Source organism: Hylobates moloch, unplaced genomic scaffold (assembly GCF_009828535.3).
Source record: "Hylobates moloch isolate HMO894 unplaced genomic scaffold, HMol_V3 SCAFFOLD_539, whole genome shotgun sequence".
NCBI lineage: Eukaryota > Metazoa > Chordata > Mammalia > Primates > Hylobatidae > Hylobates > Hylobates moloch.
The window spans coordinates 758-19,967 of record NW_026652814.1 but is presented as its reverse complement, the minus strand read 5'-3'; the positions used below and the strand labels follow the sequence as shown (position 1 = coordinate 19,967).

The 19,210-nt window shown below is 35.4% G+C and overlaps 1 protein-coding gene across 1 annotated transcript; it reads left to right on the top strand.

The window, feature by feature from the left end:
• The first annotated feature begins 664 nt into the window (after positions 1-664).
• Positions 665-18,784, top strand: LOC116464382 (leucine-rich repeat serine/threonine-protein kinase 2-like). The gene is made up of 5 exons (XM_032147635.2): positions 665-789; positions 3,052-3,176; positions 7,358-7,470; positions 18,274-18,418; positions 18,544-18,784. The coding sequence occupies exons 1-5, from the start codon at positions 716-718 to the stop codon at positions 18,765-18,767; spliced, it is 681 nt and encodes a 226-aa protein (XP_032003526.1). The 5' UTR covers positions 665-715; the 3' UTR covers positions 18,768-18,784.
• Positions 18,785-19,210: the final 426 nt, after the last annotated feature.

Here is a 19,210-nt window from a genome sequence, read left to right as displayed (position 1 = left end):
ACTGTCATTACTTATGTTCTATGTAAATACTTTCCATTCCTTTGTATATGATGGCATATATAGAAATTATAATGTTTGTAAAGTCCGCTGGGATAAATGGTCAAAGCAGCTGAAGGCTGAAAGCAACCAAGCCTGTTACAGCCCCTTCATTCCCCACACTCCCAAAAAGCTGAGTGAATGGTCAATACCTCTACATGCTTGTAACTCATTCCCAGCCCACCATTGTCTAGCATATCTGGTTAGTCTTAGCTCTATGTAAGTGCAGTTATTTGTGAACTTGTTTTAAGTATTGGAATAAAATTTAACTTTCATTCTTATTTTGGAGACCATTATTTAAACAGATTTCTTTTTTCCTGGAAAAACACTCCTTTCGCAATGGACAGAGACATGGTGATTACATTAAAACCATCTACTCTATGAATAAGAATGTTAAAACCAAAATCCCAGCAAAGGGTTAATAAAGGCAAAAACAATTGGAAATGACATGTGTTTTAAAGAAATAAACATGAATTATCTTTAAGCTGTCAATGAACTATAAATTATGTGTGCTCTTGTATATGCTTTCCTGTAAATTTGGACTATATTAATATTCTAAATGTTATAGTAAAATTATGAAAATATGCTTTCATATCTATAAGTAACATTTTTAAAAATCTCAGTTAATTTCAGAAAAATACTGTTATCAAAAGGAATATACCTGAATGTTTTGGAGTTAATGCAGAAGCATATACATTCTCCTGAAGTGGCTGAAAGTGGCTGTAAAATGCTAAATCATCTTTTTGAAGGAAGGTAATATAGATTCATTAACTTGTACAGAATATATCTTATTGGACCAGGTAGAATATCAATATTTCAAGCATATTTCTAACAATGAAAAGAAAAAGAAAAACATAAGACACTTGAGAATTGAAGCATTTTGCAACGTAATCTCGTGTCACTAGTACCATAGACTTACTGTATCTGAACACTGAAAGGAATGGCAAGCTTGTGGAAACATGTTGAAGGTTTGCTTCTGAACCTGGTGCTTGACATTGACTATATTTTGAAAAGTGGTAATTGTATAGCACATAGCATACAGCAGTTTTTCTAATTATTGTGTATGTGAAAGTTATAAAAGATAAAATCAGGATATGGCTGAATTTTGCTCTTTCACAATGAATATATTATTCCTTCATCTGAATGAACTTTGTCTTCTCTTCCTGCTCTCAATCCTTAGTTAGGGAAAATTTTAACTACATCTGGTCCAAGTGCAGAGATGTTAAGATTATATAGCTGCAGGTTAGTGGCACAACAGAGACCAGATCCTTTGATCTATGTGTGGATGGTGGTGGGGCAGGGTGAGATGAGATGGGGGTGAGGGGTGGTAGGTGTGGGCAGAACTTGTGGCTTAAAAAAAATACCTGTTTAAAAGACTAAAAATGAATAATATGCAGAAGGTACCTACTGTAGAATAGGCTCAGTGCCTTTTTGCATTTTGTTCAGCCAAAAAATATGATGTAAATTTGGCATTGTCTGAGTAAATTTCGAACAAAAAGAGGCTATACAGAAAACTTTCATGTGTAACAAAAATAATTGGCACAGAAGTTGCAGTAAAAACTAATTTTGTTCCTGGCTTGGCCACTAATTTGAGCCAACTGTTTCATCTCTAAAATTTCACGTTCCTCATTGGTAAAGAGGAACGATAACAACCTTGAAAGTTGTAAGCTTAGAATGTAAGGATTAAATAAATTAATTTTTACAAAGGGATTAGGATAATGCCTGCTGCATTTTAAGGACTCAACAAATTGTATCTATTGTTGTTATACTGTTATTAAGTGTGAATAAATGAAGTGCATATAGCATGAAATGTAGCATAACTGCAGACTTGTAAGAAGTAGGGTTACACTGTTTTTAACATCAGTCTAACTAATCTATGTTTATATATCTCTCTAAGCTGTATTTCTCTTATTTAAATGCTGTTTTTGAACACTGAGATGAAAAGTTTATCTTAAATATTGACTTTAATGGTGCCAGAAGTGTGCGAACCTTTACAAATGGGGCAAAAACACAGCGGAATAAACTCCAGTCTAGGATTCTGTAGATTCTGGGCAAGGCATTTAATGTTTCTGGCTGCATGCTCTTAAGTAAAATGTGTACAGTTGCAGTCCTGGAGATTCCGCTTTGGCTCTGACAATGTGTCTGCCCCTACAGAACTCATGTTAGTTGAGAGACTGATAAGTAAAATACAGTCTCAGAATGCAGCGGCAGTAGTGTGTAAAAGACGCAATGGTAAGAGTAGAGTAGACCCAGCTGGGGTTGCCCAAGGAGGGGAGGCTCCAACGGAGGGATGTGTTTAAACTGGGACTTTAAGTTGGAAAAGAAGGAATGTATCTCAGTGTCCACAGAACCATGCAAAGTGAGAACATGGTTCTGATATGCACAAGTTTCAGTTAACAAGGAAAGCAAGGATTGACTGTATTAAAGTTCATAGTACCTACTGCATTCTAGTCAAGTGACATTTGCTCATATGTAAAAGAAAGAATAGCTTAAATACCTTAGAGAAACCAAGACTGTAAAACAAATTAAAAATAGTTAAAAATACCATATAAGAAGTCCAGTGACATTAATCTGGAAGAAGAAGGTTCGTGTGATATAAAGAGGCCTTGTCTTGGGGTCAGACAAGTTTGGGTACCAGCCTTGTCTCTGTCAGTTTCTAGTGATAAGACCTACCTGAATATTTAACCTCTATCTGTCTAAGGTTTTCATGTAGCAAATGGGGATAATAACACCTGCCTGCTGGGATTGTGGTCATTGACCCATCCTAGGTCAGAAGAATGGTGTTAGTTTTGTGAAATGAAGTAATTCCCGGGTTACTATGAATTCTATCTTATGAGTTCAAAGTTTAGACAATTACAATTATGTATGCTTATACTACTGATTTCAAATGCATTTTCATATAGTCTTTCCTGATAAAATATATTGATTCTGTCCTCTTGTACTTATTTCAATTTGGTGTTTATACCATTGAATCAGATCGGTCTTTCAATAAACATGCCAATTTTATATCCCCAGCAACACTTCCCTGGATACAATGGCAGCAGTGGTCCCCAAAATAATAACAGTTATGAAATGTCATGAGACATCATTACCAGTGCAGCTGGAGGCGCTTCGAGCTATTTTACATTTTATAGTGCCAGGTAAGTTACGTAGTTGATTGTGGGAAAAGGTAACAATTTAAATGGATTTTTGATTTTTCACGAAATAGCAATATTCTAGGCAAATATTAAAAGACTAGTTTCTGTCGACTAAATGTAAATCATACTGTTAAACCAAAAAGAGGTTAAATATGATGCAGAAGAGTCACTTAGATTAATTTTTATAAGAAAACAATATGAAATTCAGTAATTTATTTATACAAAATAACTACAATGTAAAATGTGGAGCTTTTATTTTTAAGGAGGGTGTTCATCTCTGGTAATTCTTTTCTATTTTTGTTGCCATGACTTGAGTTCAAGCTTTTTTTCTCTTGTTTGAATTCTACTATTAGCTAATTTTCATACCTGTTCTCTTCCTTCATTTCCATCCTTTTCTTACTCTGTGATTGAATTAATCTTTCTCCAATGTGGCTTGTACTCATTTACCTCAATGGCTTCCACCCTCCACCCACCTTTAATTCTTACTTACATCTGTTATCACCTTATTTGTTCTCCAAAGCCCTTTAAAACACCTATGTCTCCATTCATTCAACACATTTATTAAGTGTTTCTTATGTTCTAAGCACTGTGATGCTGTTAAACTTTGAAAGATGAATTGGAAAAAAAGCACAACTGTACTGTTGTAGGAGCTTAGAGGTAGATGGAAGTGTAAATAGTTAATTAACAGGCAGTGTGAGAGAGGCATGATAGATGCATATATAAAAGGCTTTGAGAATATGGATGGAGGCACAAATGATTTCTTACAAGGAGTAGGACAGAGATTGTAATATTTGAGGTGGAAGGGTAAATAGAGCTGGCCTGGTAGAAAGGCCAAGGAGGACATTTCAAGCAGAAGAAAGTGCACGTGGTCGGGGGTGAGTGAGGCATGGAGGATAAGGAGAGGAGTGCTTGGGGATGAGTGTGGAAGGAAAGGCTGAGGCCCAAAGAAAAGGGCCTTGAATGCAGTGCTAAAAAATTTGTGCCTTTTAAAAATGGAGCCAATCCAAGTTTATTGAAAGTGTTTACAGATTGTAGTGTCACACCGACATTTGCAACTAAAGACAATAGCATCGTGGTGCAGAGGATGATAGACAGGGAGAGAGACTAGATACAAGGAGATTGGGTTGGAGGTCCATGGTAGTCAAGTGAGACTCGGGGAAGGGACCCGGCAATGGAAACACAGATGAGAGGGCAGATTGGACAGATGGTTGGGACATCTGTTTGATGTGACATCGTGATCTGTAAGTATGAGGGATGATACTTTGTTTTGTGAAGTTCCCAGTCTTTTGAAGTCATTTTTGCCTTGTTCTTTTAAAATGAAATATTCTTAAATCTATCATTTTCTCTAGTTACATAGATATTTTGTTTCTCTGTATAAGAGTATTACTCGATATAAAAGTTTTTTCAAGGCCAGAGCTTTCTTCAGTCATTTTTTTCTGGGCCCCCCAGTCCTCTGGTGGCTATTCAATCAGTATTTTAAAAATTGAATCATGGTGTCCTATTCATAGTTTCAGCTTAGTTTCGAGGCATAATTTAACAGATGTAATTTTACTTGAAAATATTATTGCATGTTTTATTGAATTTTATTTTTAGATTGTAATTAAAAACAATAAAAATGCCTTTTGATTATCCTTAAAGTTGACAGCCTTATTCTTTTGAGGGAGGTTTTGAGTTTTAAAGATAACCAAAGGACACTCAAAAACCGTTTCTGTTAGTTAATAAAATAATACTCTTTTAGTCCAAAAGCAAGTTTTGAATACAGTATTTCTTTTCTTTTATTGTTCTTAAACTGACCCTGAAGCAAAATTGTTAGTCAACAATCAATCAGATGTATTATGGGTGCCCTTGAAAATAATCACTTGAGGACTGTACTTTATGTAAAAAAATACATTTTATAAGCATATCAGTGTGTAAGTACATTCTTCTAGTAGGTAAAGGCTTAGTCATTTACTCTATGCTAACATATTATACTACCACATTACACTGTACTGTGCTGTGCCCTAAGTAATGTACCATGCCGTGCAGTACCGTATCATTCTAAGTATCAACAAGTAACTGTGGTAGCAATACTCCAGTGGTTTCGAGGTTGACTATGATTCTGGTTTGAACATGTTAAGTTGAGGTTCTTATAAAATACCTAGGTGTACATATATTCATTTATTAACTAGATTATATTCAGGTTTTTTAGTGGCAAAGATGTACATTATGGCAAATGTGTATAATTTAGGGTCCAATTAAGGATAGCATATTGCATCTAGTGTATATATCTTAAGTTTCTTTCAATCTATTACTATACATTTTCTCTTCTACTTTATAGCAACTTGTTGAAGGCATTAAAGCTGGTTGCTTTAAGAAAATAATAATAAAGACCCAGTTACTTTAATAAAATATCATTTGACTTGTTCTTGAGTTACTGCAAGTTTTAGAGGAAATACTGTGAAATTCTCTAAGAAGGGATATAGGCAAATTGGGAAGTGTATAGAGGAGAGTGATTAGGGAGATAAAAGCACATTAAGAAGAGCAATAAGAGGAACTGAGATTGTTTTATTTGAAGAAGAGATGACTCAAGGGGATATGAAACTCTATTCCAATCTACTCACTTATAACCAGTAACTAATAATACCAAACAAATATGGAGGACTTAAAAATTATTAGGCATAGTTTGAAGTATTTTAAGTATATTAACTCTTTTATTTCTCACAGCAGTCCATGAGGCAGATATTATTATTATTATTATTATTATTTTGGTATTGTATGGATGACAAAGCTGTGGCATAGAATTGTAGAGATTTTTAAGGTCAGGCCTGATATAACAGCACCAGATTTTCAGCTTATGCAGGCTGACTCCAGAGTAGGCATTTTAAAATAAATATTTGTGCAACAATCTTGTTCTGAACAACTGTTGTATTTAAAGCACTATGTCTAGAATCCTTAAGGTCTCGGGAGATGATGAGGTTACGGATACTGCTCTCAAAAAAATTTACAGTCCACACAACCTAAAGGACTGTTACGTAGAAAGGAAATTACATCCATTTGAATAGTAGGACCTCAAGCGATAGAACAAAGACTGGAGAAGAAATTTACAGGAATGTTCATTTGGTCTTAATATAAGGAAGATGTTTAATAAGACCCATTACATGAAGCATGATGTTTTTACTACGCAAACAGGTCAGTTTTAGTGATCACATCTTCTTAAGGCGTACAAGGCAGCCTCAGAAGTTAGTGTGATCTTGGTCACCGGAAATGATACACAGACAGTTTAAGGGACTTGCCCCAGACCCCACGGCTGCAGTGAATGTCAGAACCTCTTTGAGTACATTTTAAAATAAGGACTGAAAGTTGGAGGAGGGTTATCAAGGCTGCCTTCTTTACCATAGTATTCCAAGCATTAACAAAATCCTTGGCATGTAATTGGAATTCAAATGCTTCTTAAATAAATGAAAAACCTGCTGTAGCCAGCTTATAGTTTATATTAATGCAGATTATTAAAGTGGAAGATTATAAATGATTATTTATTAATAGTTATGTCTATAATCTTAGGTTTGGAAAACATTATTCATTCATAATAATTTTACTTATATGTTATATTACCACATTTTTGACTTGTAGTGTTTTTAGCATAGTTCAGCTACAGTGTAGCTTAATAAGGAATATGATTTTTAAAATAACAATGCTATTATATAGCCTTTACAGAACTTCTAAAAAATGACATGTTCTCTACCACCTTAATACTGAAACTCAAATCTTATCTTTTGCTACGATTATTCCAGCTACTCTGTTTTGTCTACATTTCATTTCTGACCTTTTTATGTTGTAGTCCAAATAACTCTGATTCTCAAGTTGTCCATTGTTGCATAAAAATCTTGCGGCATCTTAAAGCACAGCCTCCTCACACAAAAAAGCGATTGTTTGCTACAGAAAATTTCTTCACCATCATAATTTTTTACTACTTCAAATTCAGTAAGCATTCTTCCACATTATATTTATTTTATATTCAGTGATGAACTATTTTTATAGATTCCTTAAAATTTCTGGTTATTTCTTTGATAAGGAAACATGTACTAGAAAAAAGTACAACACATATATTGTGAGATTAATTATGACAATTTCTAGAAAGTAACAGTCTGTTCAACTCAAATGTTTATAAGAAAATTCTTTCTTTATTTATTTATCTGTGCGTTTAGGCATGCCAGAAGAATCCAGGGAGGATACAGAATCTCATCGTAAGCTAAATGTGGTTAAAAAACAGTGTTTCAAGAATGATATTCACAAACTGGTCCTAGCAGCTTTGAACAGGGTATGTTGAATATAAGTTTTCTGTCTTTATGCTATTAACTAAAATATTAAATTTGGAGAACCAGGGGGGCTTCTTCAGTCTAAGTTTTCTGTTCTCCGTTTACTATGATAGGAGGGAGTCATGTGGTTAGAGACATAAGATGACAGTGGGGATGTGGGAAGTGAAAAGATAAGTACTAAGCTAAGTCCAGCTAAGTGTGTTATCAATTATAGATGTAGGCAAGATTCTTTTGATTGCCAGTAACATAAATCCACTCTAGTTTGCTCAACCAGAAAGAGAACCAAAGAGCTAGATGTGCAACTAGACCTTATGAGTCATGCCGGGTACTCTGGCTGCTGTTTTCTCTTTCTGTCCTCTGGCTACTTATCTTTCTTTTCTGGTCTCATAGTATATGGTTTAGCCCATGAAGACATACCAGGGTTAACAGTAAAGTCTTCGGCTGGGCACGGTGGCCCACACCTGTAATCCCAGCACTTTGGGAAGCCGAGGTAGGTGGATCACCAGGTCAGGAGTTTGAGACCAACCTGGCCAACATGATGAAACCCTGTCTCTACTAAAAATACAAAAATTAACTGGGCATGGTGGCGCATGCCTGTAATCCCAGCTAAATGGGAGGCTGAGGCAGGAGAATCGCTTGAACCCAGGAGGCAGAGGTTGCAGTGAGCTGAGATCATGCTGCTGCATTCCAGCTTGGGCGACAGAGTGAGACTTCCTCTCGAAACAAAAACAAACAAACAAAAACAGTAAAGTCTTCTTTGATTCCATGTGCTCCTTTTCATTGTTCTCCGGAGAAATAACCTCTGAAATGATTTGGTATACGTTGTTTCCATTTTTTAGCATTTACATATCTATGTTCCTACATTATAATTAAAGTATCAATAAATCATGCTGAGTATGAAAAAGAGAAGAAGGGAATTACATTTAAATTGTGTAATGCAAAAAGTATTGGTGGAATTAAGAAGTTTTGGAAATTTTGCATAAAATGAATTGGTTCTTTATTAAAGATGTTAAGAATAAAGACATGATTAGTGTGAACATTTTTATAAAAGGAGGAGCCTATTTAAAGTAATTAGTGGAAATGATTCCATGTGATTTGATATACTTTGATAAATGTCACAAATTAATTAAAGTAGCTTCCAGAGAGATCTCCCTTAAAAATTCATTTTAAATTGAACTTTATAATGTCACTCACTGCCTATAATATGTTTGAGTCATTTATACTCAAACTTTAATACAATCCTTGAGTATGGCAAGAATTTATGTTGTAATGGGTTAAGTTTATCTTGAGAAATATTTGTTGAAAATAAGTATATGGAAGGAAGGGGTTAGGCATTTAGAAGATAAATAAATATGCTTCATACCCTTCTCTCCTGAATCTCATAAGCTGGTTGTTGATGGCTGTTGAGAAACCTTGGTTCTTTTCTTTAAACAAGAGACACATAGCAGAGAAGATGCAGCATCGAGTAATTTATTGCAAAAGAAAAAGAATATTTTGCAAGTTAAGTGAGGAATAGACACTTATACACTGACAGAATTCAGGGCGGGCTTGCTAGTAAGGATGAGACAGCATAGACTGGCACTAGGAAGACTCCCTTTGTGGGAGTTGTACATGATTTTTCATAAGTGGGTGGGAAGAACTGTTACTAGTAAGCATATTCTGGGTGGTCCTCTGAGTGCACATGTGCAGTAGCTGTACATGCTTGTTCGTATATCGCATGTCTCATAAGTATCTGAAATCTCCACACAGGGGTGTGTGTTTTACTATTATAATGAGCAAAAGGTCAGTCTGAGGACAAGGAAAATCAAAATGTGCATGCTCCCCATGCTACCTGACTTCAAACTATACTACAAGGCTACAGTAACCAAAACAGCATGGTACTGGTACCAAAACAGAGATATAGACCAATGGAACAGAACAGAGCCCTCAGAAATAATGCCACATATTTACACCCGTCTGAACTTTGACAAACCTGACAAAAACAAGAAATGGGGAAATGATTCCCTATTTAATAAATGGTGCTGGGAAAACTGGCTAGCCATATGTAGAAAGCCGAAACTGGATCCCTTCCTTACACCTTATACAAAAATTAATTCAAGATGGATTAAAGACTTACATGTTAGACCTAAAACCATGAAAACCCTAGAAGAAAACCTAGGCAATACCATTCAAGACATAGGCATGGGCAAGGACTTCATGTCTAAAACACCAAAAGCAATGGCAACAAAAGCCAAAATTGACAAATGGGATCTAATTAAACTAAAGAGCTTCTGCACAGCAAAAGAAACTACCATCAGAGTGAACAGGCAACCTACAGAATGGGAGAAAATTTTTGCAATCTACTCATCTGACAAAGGGCTAATATCCAGAATCTACAATGAACTCAAACAAATTTATAAGAAAAAAAGAAACAGCCCCATCAAAAAGTGGGCAAAGGATATGAACAGATACTTCTCAAAAGAAGACATTTATGCAGCCAACAGACACATGAAAAAATGCTCATCATCACTGGCCATCAGAGAAATGCAAATCAAAACCACAATGAGACACCATCTCACACCAGTTAGAATGGCCATCATTAAAAAGTCAGGAAACAACAGGTGCTGGAGAGGATGTGGAGAAATAGGAACACTTTTACACTGTTGGTGGGACTATAAACTAGTTCAACCATTGTGGAAGTCAGTGTGGCGATTCCTCAGGGATCTAGAACTAGAAATACCATTTGACCCAGCCCTCCCATTACTGGGTATATACCCAAAGGATTATAAATCATGCTGCTATAAAGACACATGCACATGTATGTTTATTGCAGCACTATTCACAATAGCAAAGACTTGGAACCAAGCCAAATGTCCAACAGTGATAGACTGGATTAAGAAAATATGGCACATATACACCATGGAATACTATGCAGCCATAAAAAAGGATGAGTTCATGTCCTTTGTAGGGACATGGATGAAGCTGGAAACCATCATTCTCAGCAAACTGTCACAAGGACAAAAAACCAAACACCGCATGTTCTCACTCATAGGTGGGAATTGAACAATGAGAACACATGGACACAGGAAGGGGAACATCACACACTGGGGCCTGTTGCGGGGTGGGGGGAGGGGGGAGGGACTGCATTTGGAGATATACCTAACGTCAAATGAGTTACTGGGTGTAGCACACCAACATCGCACATGTATACATACGTAACTAACCTGCACATTGTGCACATGTACCCTAAAACTTAAAGTGTAATTAAAAAACAATGTGTATGCTCCCTACAGGGGCAATTCCCTACTGGAGATAGCTTTGCTCAAATGAGCTGGGCTACAATGCAAATGCTGAAACTTATTATGTTGACATTAAGACTGCCACAGTTGCCGCCTCCTGAGGACACGGTTACTTCCTTTTAATACCTATCCTGCCTTATTGTGAGAGGAATAACAACTGTGCATAAAACCAGTTGTTCTATACGAGCACTTAGGAGGGATACCAGCATTGTGAACATAGTCTAAGTACATAGAAGAGGGAACAGTTAATTTTATTCATGGTGAGTGTTGGTGAAAAGTGGAAGAGGTACCAAAACAGCCATATAGATAACTGGTTCCAGTTAGCCAACATTCTCTAAAGTTATTAGAGAAGCCTAAGTGAGGTGTAACCTCAGCAGTCGGGAGCCAAGAGAGCAGGTAAGTGCTGTGATGTGGAGAAAATCACTTTGTTCCATCTGAGAAGAAATGGTTGAGCACTGCTTTTCCCCCACGCCAGTACTTCAGTAATGACGCACAGCCTTTCACTCAGCACTGATTATCGACAGGGGTGGGGAGTTAAGGTATGGGGAAACACAAGTAACAATATTTTATTTCAAAAACCTCTCCACTGTAATTCCCCTAATCCTTCATCATGGTTGAGGAAAATGGCTCTAAAAGATGAGAGTGATTACTGTAGCTCCAAAATCCTGTAATTGCAGGTCTTACTCTGAATAGTAATTACAAAGCATCAGAGGTTTAGGTTCAAAGATTGCAGACACAATAAAATGAATTACATTTTAATACATCTAAACTTGGAGAGCAGAGTTCCAAATAAGGTAGAACTTGAGATTCAACTCTGATTTATAAAGCAGAGACTAAGAAGAGTATTTATAAAGCGAATCCATGTTTGGATACATCAAAGTGCAATAAAATTCAAGCTGAAGTTAAAATCTCTGTCTAGAACAGCGATGTTCCATTTATGCCTGATCCTTTTAGCTTTTCCACAGATGAAGACTTTGTCACCTGTTCCAGAGCGATATATTTGTTCGTTATTGTTTCCAGAGAGCGAAGCAGAAAATAAACTCCACACATTTTGGCTGCATCTGTGTTTTATATGCGGTGACAGTCCTGTTCTCTTCAGTGAGGAAATCCAGTAAAGTAAAACCAGTCTTCTGATGAAATGGGCACAAATCAAAGAACTTGTGAGCTTCACAAAAACCTTGAAGCAAAATATACTCAGCTTAAATATTGAATATATTGATTTCAGTAGTCAAAAACAGAGCTCATCTGCAAAAGCAACAACAATAATGACAACAACAAATTGCATATAAGTAAAATTTAAAAAAGGTTTACAGGATGAATATACAGAAAACTATGAAGCTTAGGGGCAGAGAGGAGTAGTTGAATATATGAAAAGATACATCTTTTTTGATGAAGGACTAAATTTCTAAAAATGAAAATTGATCTATTTATGAGCCATTAGTAAAAATAACAATAGTATTTTCTGGAACTAAGTAAGCTAGTGTAAAATTTGTATGAAAAAATTAATACATATGAGTAATCAGGAGAATTTTAAAAAAGAGTGTTAATTCATATGGCCTAACTCCAAAAGATAATCAAATGTATTGCACAATTTTAGTAATTATAATGGCGTGATACTGGCAGTAGGGGAGACAGATCAGTGCCACAGAAGGGTGGCTCAGGAAATAGACTCAAATAAAAATTTGTAATGTTATGATATTCCTTGACTGCTGGGAGGAAACTAGATTACTCAGTTACTTGTGTTGGAACAACTAACTCTTCAGCCATTTGGGAAAAGCAAAGGAAGCTGAATATTTATCTTGCTCCTTTTGCCAAAACAAATTACAGATGGATGAGATTTAAAGTCTATAATGAAATTGGTAGATGTACATATTAAAAGTTTCAACTATAATTGTTTTTAACGTAAATGACAACGAAACACCTTGTTGGAGGGAAATTTGGTAATATCTGTCAAAACTAAAATTCCATGTTTTCTGATCAGCAATTTCATTCTAAGAATTTTTAATGTAGATATACTTGCTCACGTACAGAAAGATTATTAGACATGAATGTTCACTGTGGCATGATTCGTAATTAAAAATGTGGCAACAAACCAAATGCTTGCATGGTAATCATTCATGCTGTTTGCCAAATATTTTTATTTCTCCACATTCTGGTAATTCTGGCATAGTATTTAGTAGTTAGGTTGAAGCATGTGACTAATTTTGGTCAGGGAGTTGTAAGTGGAGGGAATAGCTGGTGAGGCATCTTGCAGAATACTATCTCAGGTACGATGACCTGCAGTGTTTGAGATAGTAGTTCCTCCATCAGTAGAGGTCCCTGAGGGACTACAACAAGCAGAGTCCCTTCCTGACCTGCAACACATATGTAGCATGAGCAACAATGGAACTTATTATTTTTGCACCCTATAAAATTTTGAGAATTGTTACTGCAGCTTCATTAATCTTTCCTGACAATACAATACCCATCAATAGAGACTAATCAGATAAATTATACCATTTCCAAATTATATCATCCTACATAAATATTAAAAAACAATGAGGTGAGATTCCTAATGTGCTGCTATGGAAAAATCTTCAATTTTCTATGTGTACGAATGTATTTCCCAGGTATTCGTTTTTTCCTTCCTGTATGTTGACACATTATGCACACTTTTGGATGAAATTAATATATTTCCGCCACTTTATGTCCTCTCCCTCGCTTTTGTCACCCAATTGTAGCAAAGTATATGTTTGTTTTTATAGCTTTAGCTATATAAAATTTTCTAATAGCTAAGTTTGTGGTTCCTGGAATTAAGATATCTGAATTTAAATCTGACACTACTACCTACAGACTATGCACCCTGGACAAGTACTTAATGTCTTGGTTTTGTTATGTATAAAATGGAGATAATAACTGATTTTTCACTTAGAGTTGTTGAAGGTTTTATAAGATAATTCATGCAAAAGTGTCAGTATAGTGCTCGGCACATAGTATGCGCTCAATAAATGTTAATGTTATTATAATTAGATTTAAAAGTATCTTTTGAGCCCTGGCTATGAAAGATGAGGAAATCAGAGTATTTGCGGTTCTAATATCTCCTGTTTTCCCACCTACTTTTGTTCAATAAATTAACTCCACATTGGCAGGGTAGATAATATTTATATTCAGCTTTCTAATTATGCTTTCTAGGTTTGCGTTTATCTTACTCCTATCGTTATTTGGAATCAGTCTTCATCTCAAGTCCTTTTGTTACTGTTTTTCCACTCATCTTTTAGTTGTCTGAATTTCTTAGAAAAGTTTAATTCCTTGAATATTTAATGTTTATATTTTGTTGTTGTTGTTTTTGCCTTTATATTTGGACTCTTAAAAAAAGTTTTGTTGGTTCTAAAATAATTGGTTTTTTTTTCCTTGAAGTGTTTGTAGGCATTTCACTGTGTTCTAGTACTGAATGTTTTAGTGAAGAAGTCTGAGGCCAGCTTCATTTGTTTCTTACTGCTAAGTGCTTGGATATTTTTGCCTGGTGCTGAAAGGACTTTTTCTCTTGAAATCCATCCACTTTATTAGGGTATATCTCAATGTTAGTCCTGGGATATGGTATCCTCATTCTAGCTATCTATTCAACTTTTTTCCTGGAAAGTTTTCTTGAGTTGCATCTTTATATACATATACATACACAAATACATATACACATACATGGTAAAGATATTAAGGATAAAGATAGATGCTTTATAAATACCAATTTGATATAATTTTGGCATGAAAAAAAGCCTGTGGAGCATTCTGAGTTTGGGAGTAGAACTGGATATTATTATTATAATATGTTATATTATATTATATTATATATTATAAAATATAATAATATTACTTATTATTATTATTTTTAATACAAAAATGGAGACAGGGTCTCACTATGTTGCCCAGGCTGGTCTCAAACTCCTTGACTCAAGCAATCCTGCCTCGACCTCCCAAAGTGCTGAGATTACAAATGTGAGCCACCGTGACCAGCCTAAATATCTACATTTTTCTGTTTCATTATCTTAGCTCTCTTCTTCGGGGCTATCAGTCATATGATGTTGGATCTCTTTTGCCTTAATCTTTTAATTTTTCAAAGACTAATCCAGAGACCATATTTATCACCATGCCACTTACTCACAGACAAGGGACGTCATTCCACACATTTAGCTTATTTATCAAAATCGGAGATGGCATTTATAAAAGAAAAAGGACAAAGGGAGAAAACAAAACACAAATTATCTGGGAATGTGAGTCTGTTTTCCTTTCTTTGGCTAATCTACTTACCTAGTAGCTAGGAAAGAGGCCGGCGTGAGTATTTTTCCATTGAGCTGGCTAGCTCACTCATTAGAGAAACCATTTCAATATTTATGGATTCTCTGAAAAAAACTTGGAGAGTAAAAAAGCATAGGTGGTAGGATGCTGCCATCCTTCTGTTGGCATCTCCAGAGTTTCACTTGAAAAACACCTCCTAAGTAGACACTAGTAAATTGACTTTAATCCCTATTTGAGCACCAATGCAATACATTACTATTTCAAGATGGAGCGTTAGATAACTGAAGGAAATTCTATTGTGGGCTTGTAAATATCATGATAGTCATACCTATATAACACATATATGTATATATAAATATTAATTTTTAAACATTTACTTAGCTATTAAAAATCAAATGCTCATATTTAAAATTATCAGTTTATTAATGCACCATCACATGTTATCATGTGATACTCTGAATTCTCTTTTTGCATAGACAAATCAGAGATTACCTGCTCCAAGTCATTAGTCATCATTGACCTGGACTGAAATGGTTAGAGCCTAGGGGAGTTCCAGGTAAAAGCACCAGTAACTGAGTAGAAGCTTGTTAGATGTAGAGATATTGAGGACAGAAATAGGTGCTTTATAAATATCAATATGATATAATTTTAGCATAAAAATAAGCCTATGATGCACTTTGAGCTTGGGAGTAGAAGTGGATACGTAATTTTCGGGGCGTAGTATAAAATGGAAATGAACACTCCTTGTTTGAAAATTATTAACGATTTTACAAGGGTGACAACAAAGCATTGAAGCAAGTGCTCTGTGAGCATGAAGCCATGTAGGATTGTACAAATACACACCTGTGAAGCTGGCCTTGCCTGCCAAACAGGAATGCTGGTACTATTAATCAAACAGAAAGTTCAGAATGACAATCTGACTTTTTTTTTTGTAGAAGATACTAAACTTTTGGCCTTGAATATCTGAATTTAAGATACTGGTATCAAGCAAAAAGAAATTTGGGCTTAGAACTTGAGAGATTTAAACTTGTGCTTTGACTTGTGTGCTCACAGGTCTCTGTGTCACAATTTTTTTCATCTGTACTTCAGGACAACAATAGTGTGTCTACATCACAAAGGTTTTGGGAGGATTAAGTAGGTGAATACGTATGAAGTACTTCAAAGAATGTCTGGCACAGAGCGAGTGCTACACCGGTTTTGGCATCGTTATTGTGGTCATTGCTATTGTTACTATGACTTGAAGTCATATTAGTGTATGAAATCCCATCCATGAATAGAAGATAGAAAGAACTTTGGGCAGGGTTTGGAGGTAAAAGAAGGCATTGTAAAGGAGATGGGTAAAGGAATGGTTTTAAAGATTGAGAATAATTAGGGGAGTACGATGTCATGGAAATTAAGGGATGAAAAGCACCAATTAAGTTGTTATTGGACTTTTTTCTTTGAATGGTTCAAATTCAGAATAGTAAGGAAAGAAGTCTGATTGTATGAAATTAAAGGGTAGGGTGACTGTGGAGGTAGTGGGAGTCGACTTTTCTACTAATAAGTTTAGAAATAAAGGAAAAATGGTAGCTTGAGGAAAGAGAGGACCGATTAAGGGAAAGTCTCTCATTAACTCTTAAGTTTTCCATCTCTGAGGACAGCGCTTAGCCCAAGGCCTGACCTGTGATCATTATTCTCTCAAGGTTTATTCCACGGACAGAGCTATCTCATTTCATGCTTATAACAACCCTACATTATTAGAATTGTTTTAGAGATGAGGAAGCTGAGACACACACCAAACCAGCCTTCCAATTTCACTTAGCAAAACTTTGAATTTCTTTATATTTCTTGAATAAAAGTTCCACTTTTTAACTTACCGCTTCTTAGTAGTCATTGTCTAACTGAGTAATTGTTACTTCATTCATTTAATGGTTCTCAGATGTATTTAATGGTTCTCAGATTCGCATAATTTAAACCTAAATTTAATTAGCCTCCAAGCTGATGTGCTTATGGAAACAGTGACAGGAAACAAAAATGTCAAGGGAGACAATGTCTTATGAAGATGATATATGAAATGATGTCCAAGCTGAGCAATTAAAGTGTGAAGTAGAAGGACACAGGGTGAGAAACTGATGCTTCTCCTCAGCCTCTATAAAAAAGATACTGAATAAAGATAATTGAGAGGCATTAGGGGACTAGACTGAGAAAGGGATGGAAATCTGTTCACTGAGCGTACAGAAATGAGGAAGCTTGGAAGGCAGAAGATTTTTGTCAAAGATGTCTGGCTCGAAGCTATTTCAGCTCTTTGGACTATCTGTGGTGGAGTCCATCACGTCTTTGGAGTGGAGGTACCATGAAACTAGTGTCTGCAAAACATCATCTAAATGAAAGCAAAATTCCTGAGAAGGATGGCACTATAATTTTTGAAAGAAAAGCTATGAGTTGAGCATTCATATCAAGGTAGATGTTTGGCGTGTATTGCTTGTGTGTGAAAAGGCAGAGATGACCAGAATGAGAGTTAGATGTATGCTGTATTTTCTTCTTGGCTGATGAGTAGGATGGCCTGGACAAAGAAGTGACCTCTAGTAAAATACCTTTACAGTGTCAAATCATCTGGAGGAAATTCAGATTAAAGAGGTTGGATGAGGTCGTAATTAAGATCCTGGGCTTCTAAGGTGGACACATTTATATTCAAGTCCCAGGCCCAGTGCATATTAGCTCTGTGACTTGAGCTCTTATTTCTGCATCTTTAAAGTTTGGCAAACCTATTACATGAAGCTGTTGAGGGGATAGATGAAATAAGGCATGCAAAGCACTTGCAGTAAAGAGTAATTATCAATATTTTATTTGTTAAGAGGCAGCATTGCGTTTTACTGGTCAAGCATGTAGACTCTGGGGTCAAATGTACTTGGTTTGGTTTCATCTCTGCAATTTATAGTTTGTGTAGACTTTGAGAACAGTTCTCAACCATTCTAACCCTCAGTGAATTCATCTTCTAATGGGAGTGATATCAGTATGGATTTCATGAGATTATGAAAATAAAATGCCTACAAAGTATTTATTACAATGCCTGGCACAGAACAAGCTCTCCTTAATTGTAAAAATGCTAACTCTTATTCTTCATAATAAATAAAAGTAATTAATGTTATAAAAAACAAAATCAAGGATACTAATTTGTATTTGGATTACTTGATTTATATTTTGTCAATCTATAACTGGTCTTAACTAAGGTAAGCATTAAGATCTCATTTCTAACAGCAAGTATTATTTTGATTTTAGTTCATTGGAAATCCTGGGATTCAGAAATGTGGATTAAAAGTAATTTCTTCTATTGCACATTTTCCTGATGCATTAGAGATGTTATCCCTGGAAGGTGCTATGGATTCAGTGCTTCACACACTACAGATGTATCCAGATGACCAAGGTCAGTACAATTTGAATTCAGGATTTAGAATAGATTTTTGTAGGGCATGAGCTGGTGACTGGATGTCTTTAAATATTTTTCTTCAGTTTTGAGATTTAAAACAATTCTTTTTTTTGTTCTCCTAGAAATTCAGTGTCTGGGTTTAAGTCTTATAGGATACTTGATTGCAAAGAAGAATTTATGCATAGGAACTGGACATCTGCTGGCAAAAATTCTGGTTTCCAGCTTATGCCGATTTAAGGATGTTGCTGAAGTACAGACTAAAGTATGTGCATCATCTTGGAAAGAATTTGGGAACTTGTGCAAATTTCACTTTTGGAGCAGTTTGTGTAATTCCCACTTTGCATGAATAGGGTATTCTAGTTAATGGAAAACCGTTTAGCATTTTGTAGTATTTTTATTATACAAGCAAAGAAAATTGGATTGAATCTCTAAAGATCTGGTGTTTCATTATTAAATCTCTAAAGTCAGCATGGTTATTCACCATTTATCTTGCCCATAAAAGTTCAGAGAATGTGCTAAGAAATCCCAGCTAGCTGAGTTTATTCGCTTAGATTTTAGATAAATAGAATTTATAACTATTCCAAAGTTTGTCACTCTCCGGGTTTTATTGCAGGTTGCTTACCTTTAGTAATTTTGCTTGTTGATTTTTTTCCGTGCAGTGAAAAAATGTTTTTAACATTTTTCATCAAGCAAAATTTAAAACATGATATATAATAACAGTCTTCATAAGGAATTCAAGATACTGGCCTAGAGTTAGTTCACGGGAGATTAAGAAATAAATTTGTTTTG

Coding starts and splice junctions, on each gene's coding strand:
- LOC116464382 (XM_032147635.2), top strand. CDS start 716: ATGCAGAAGCATATACATTCTCCTGAAGTGGCTGAAAGTGGCTGTAAA. Junction 790..3,051: donor AATCATCTTTTTGAAGGAAG/GTAATATAGATT, acceptor TTATATCCCCAG/CAACACTTCCCTGGATACAA. Junction 7,471..18,273: donor TCCTAGCAGCTTTGAACAGG/GTATGTTGAATA, acceptor TTTTGATTTTAG/TTCATTGGAAATCCTGGGAT.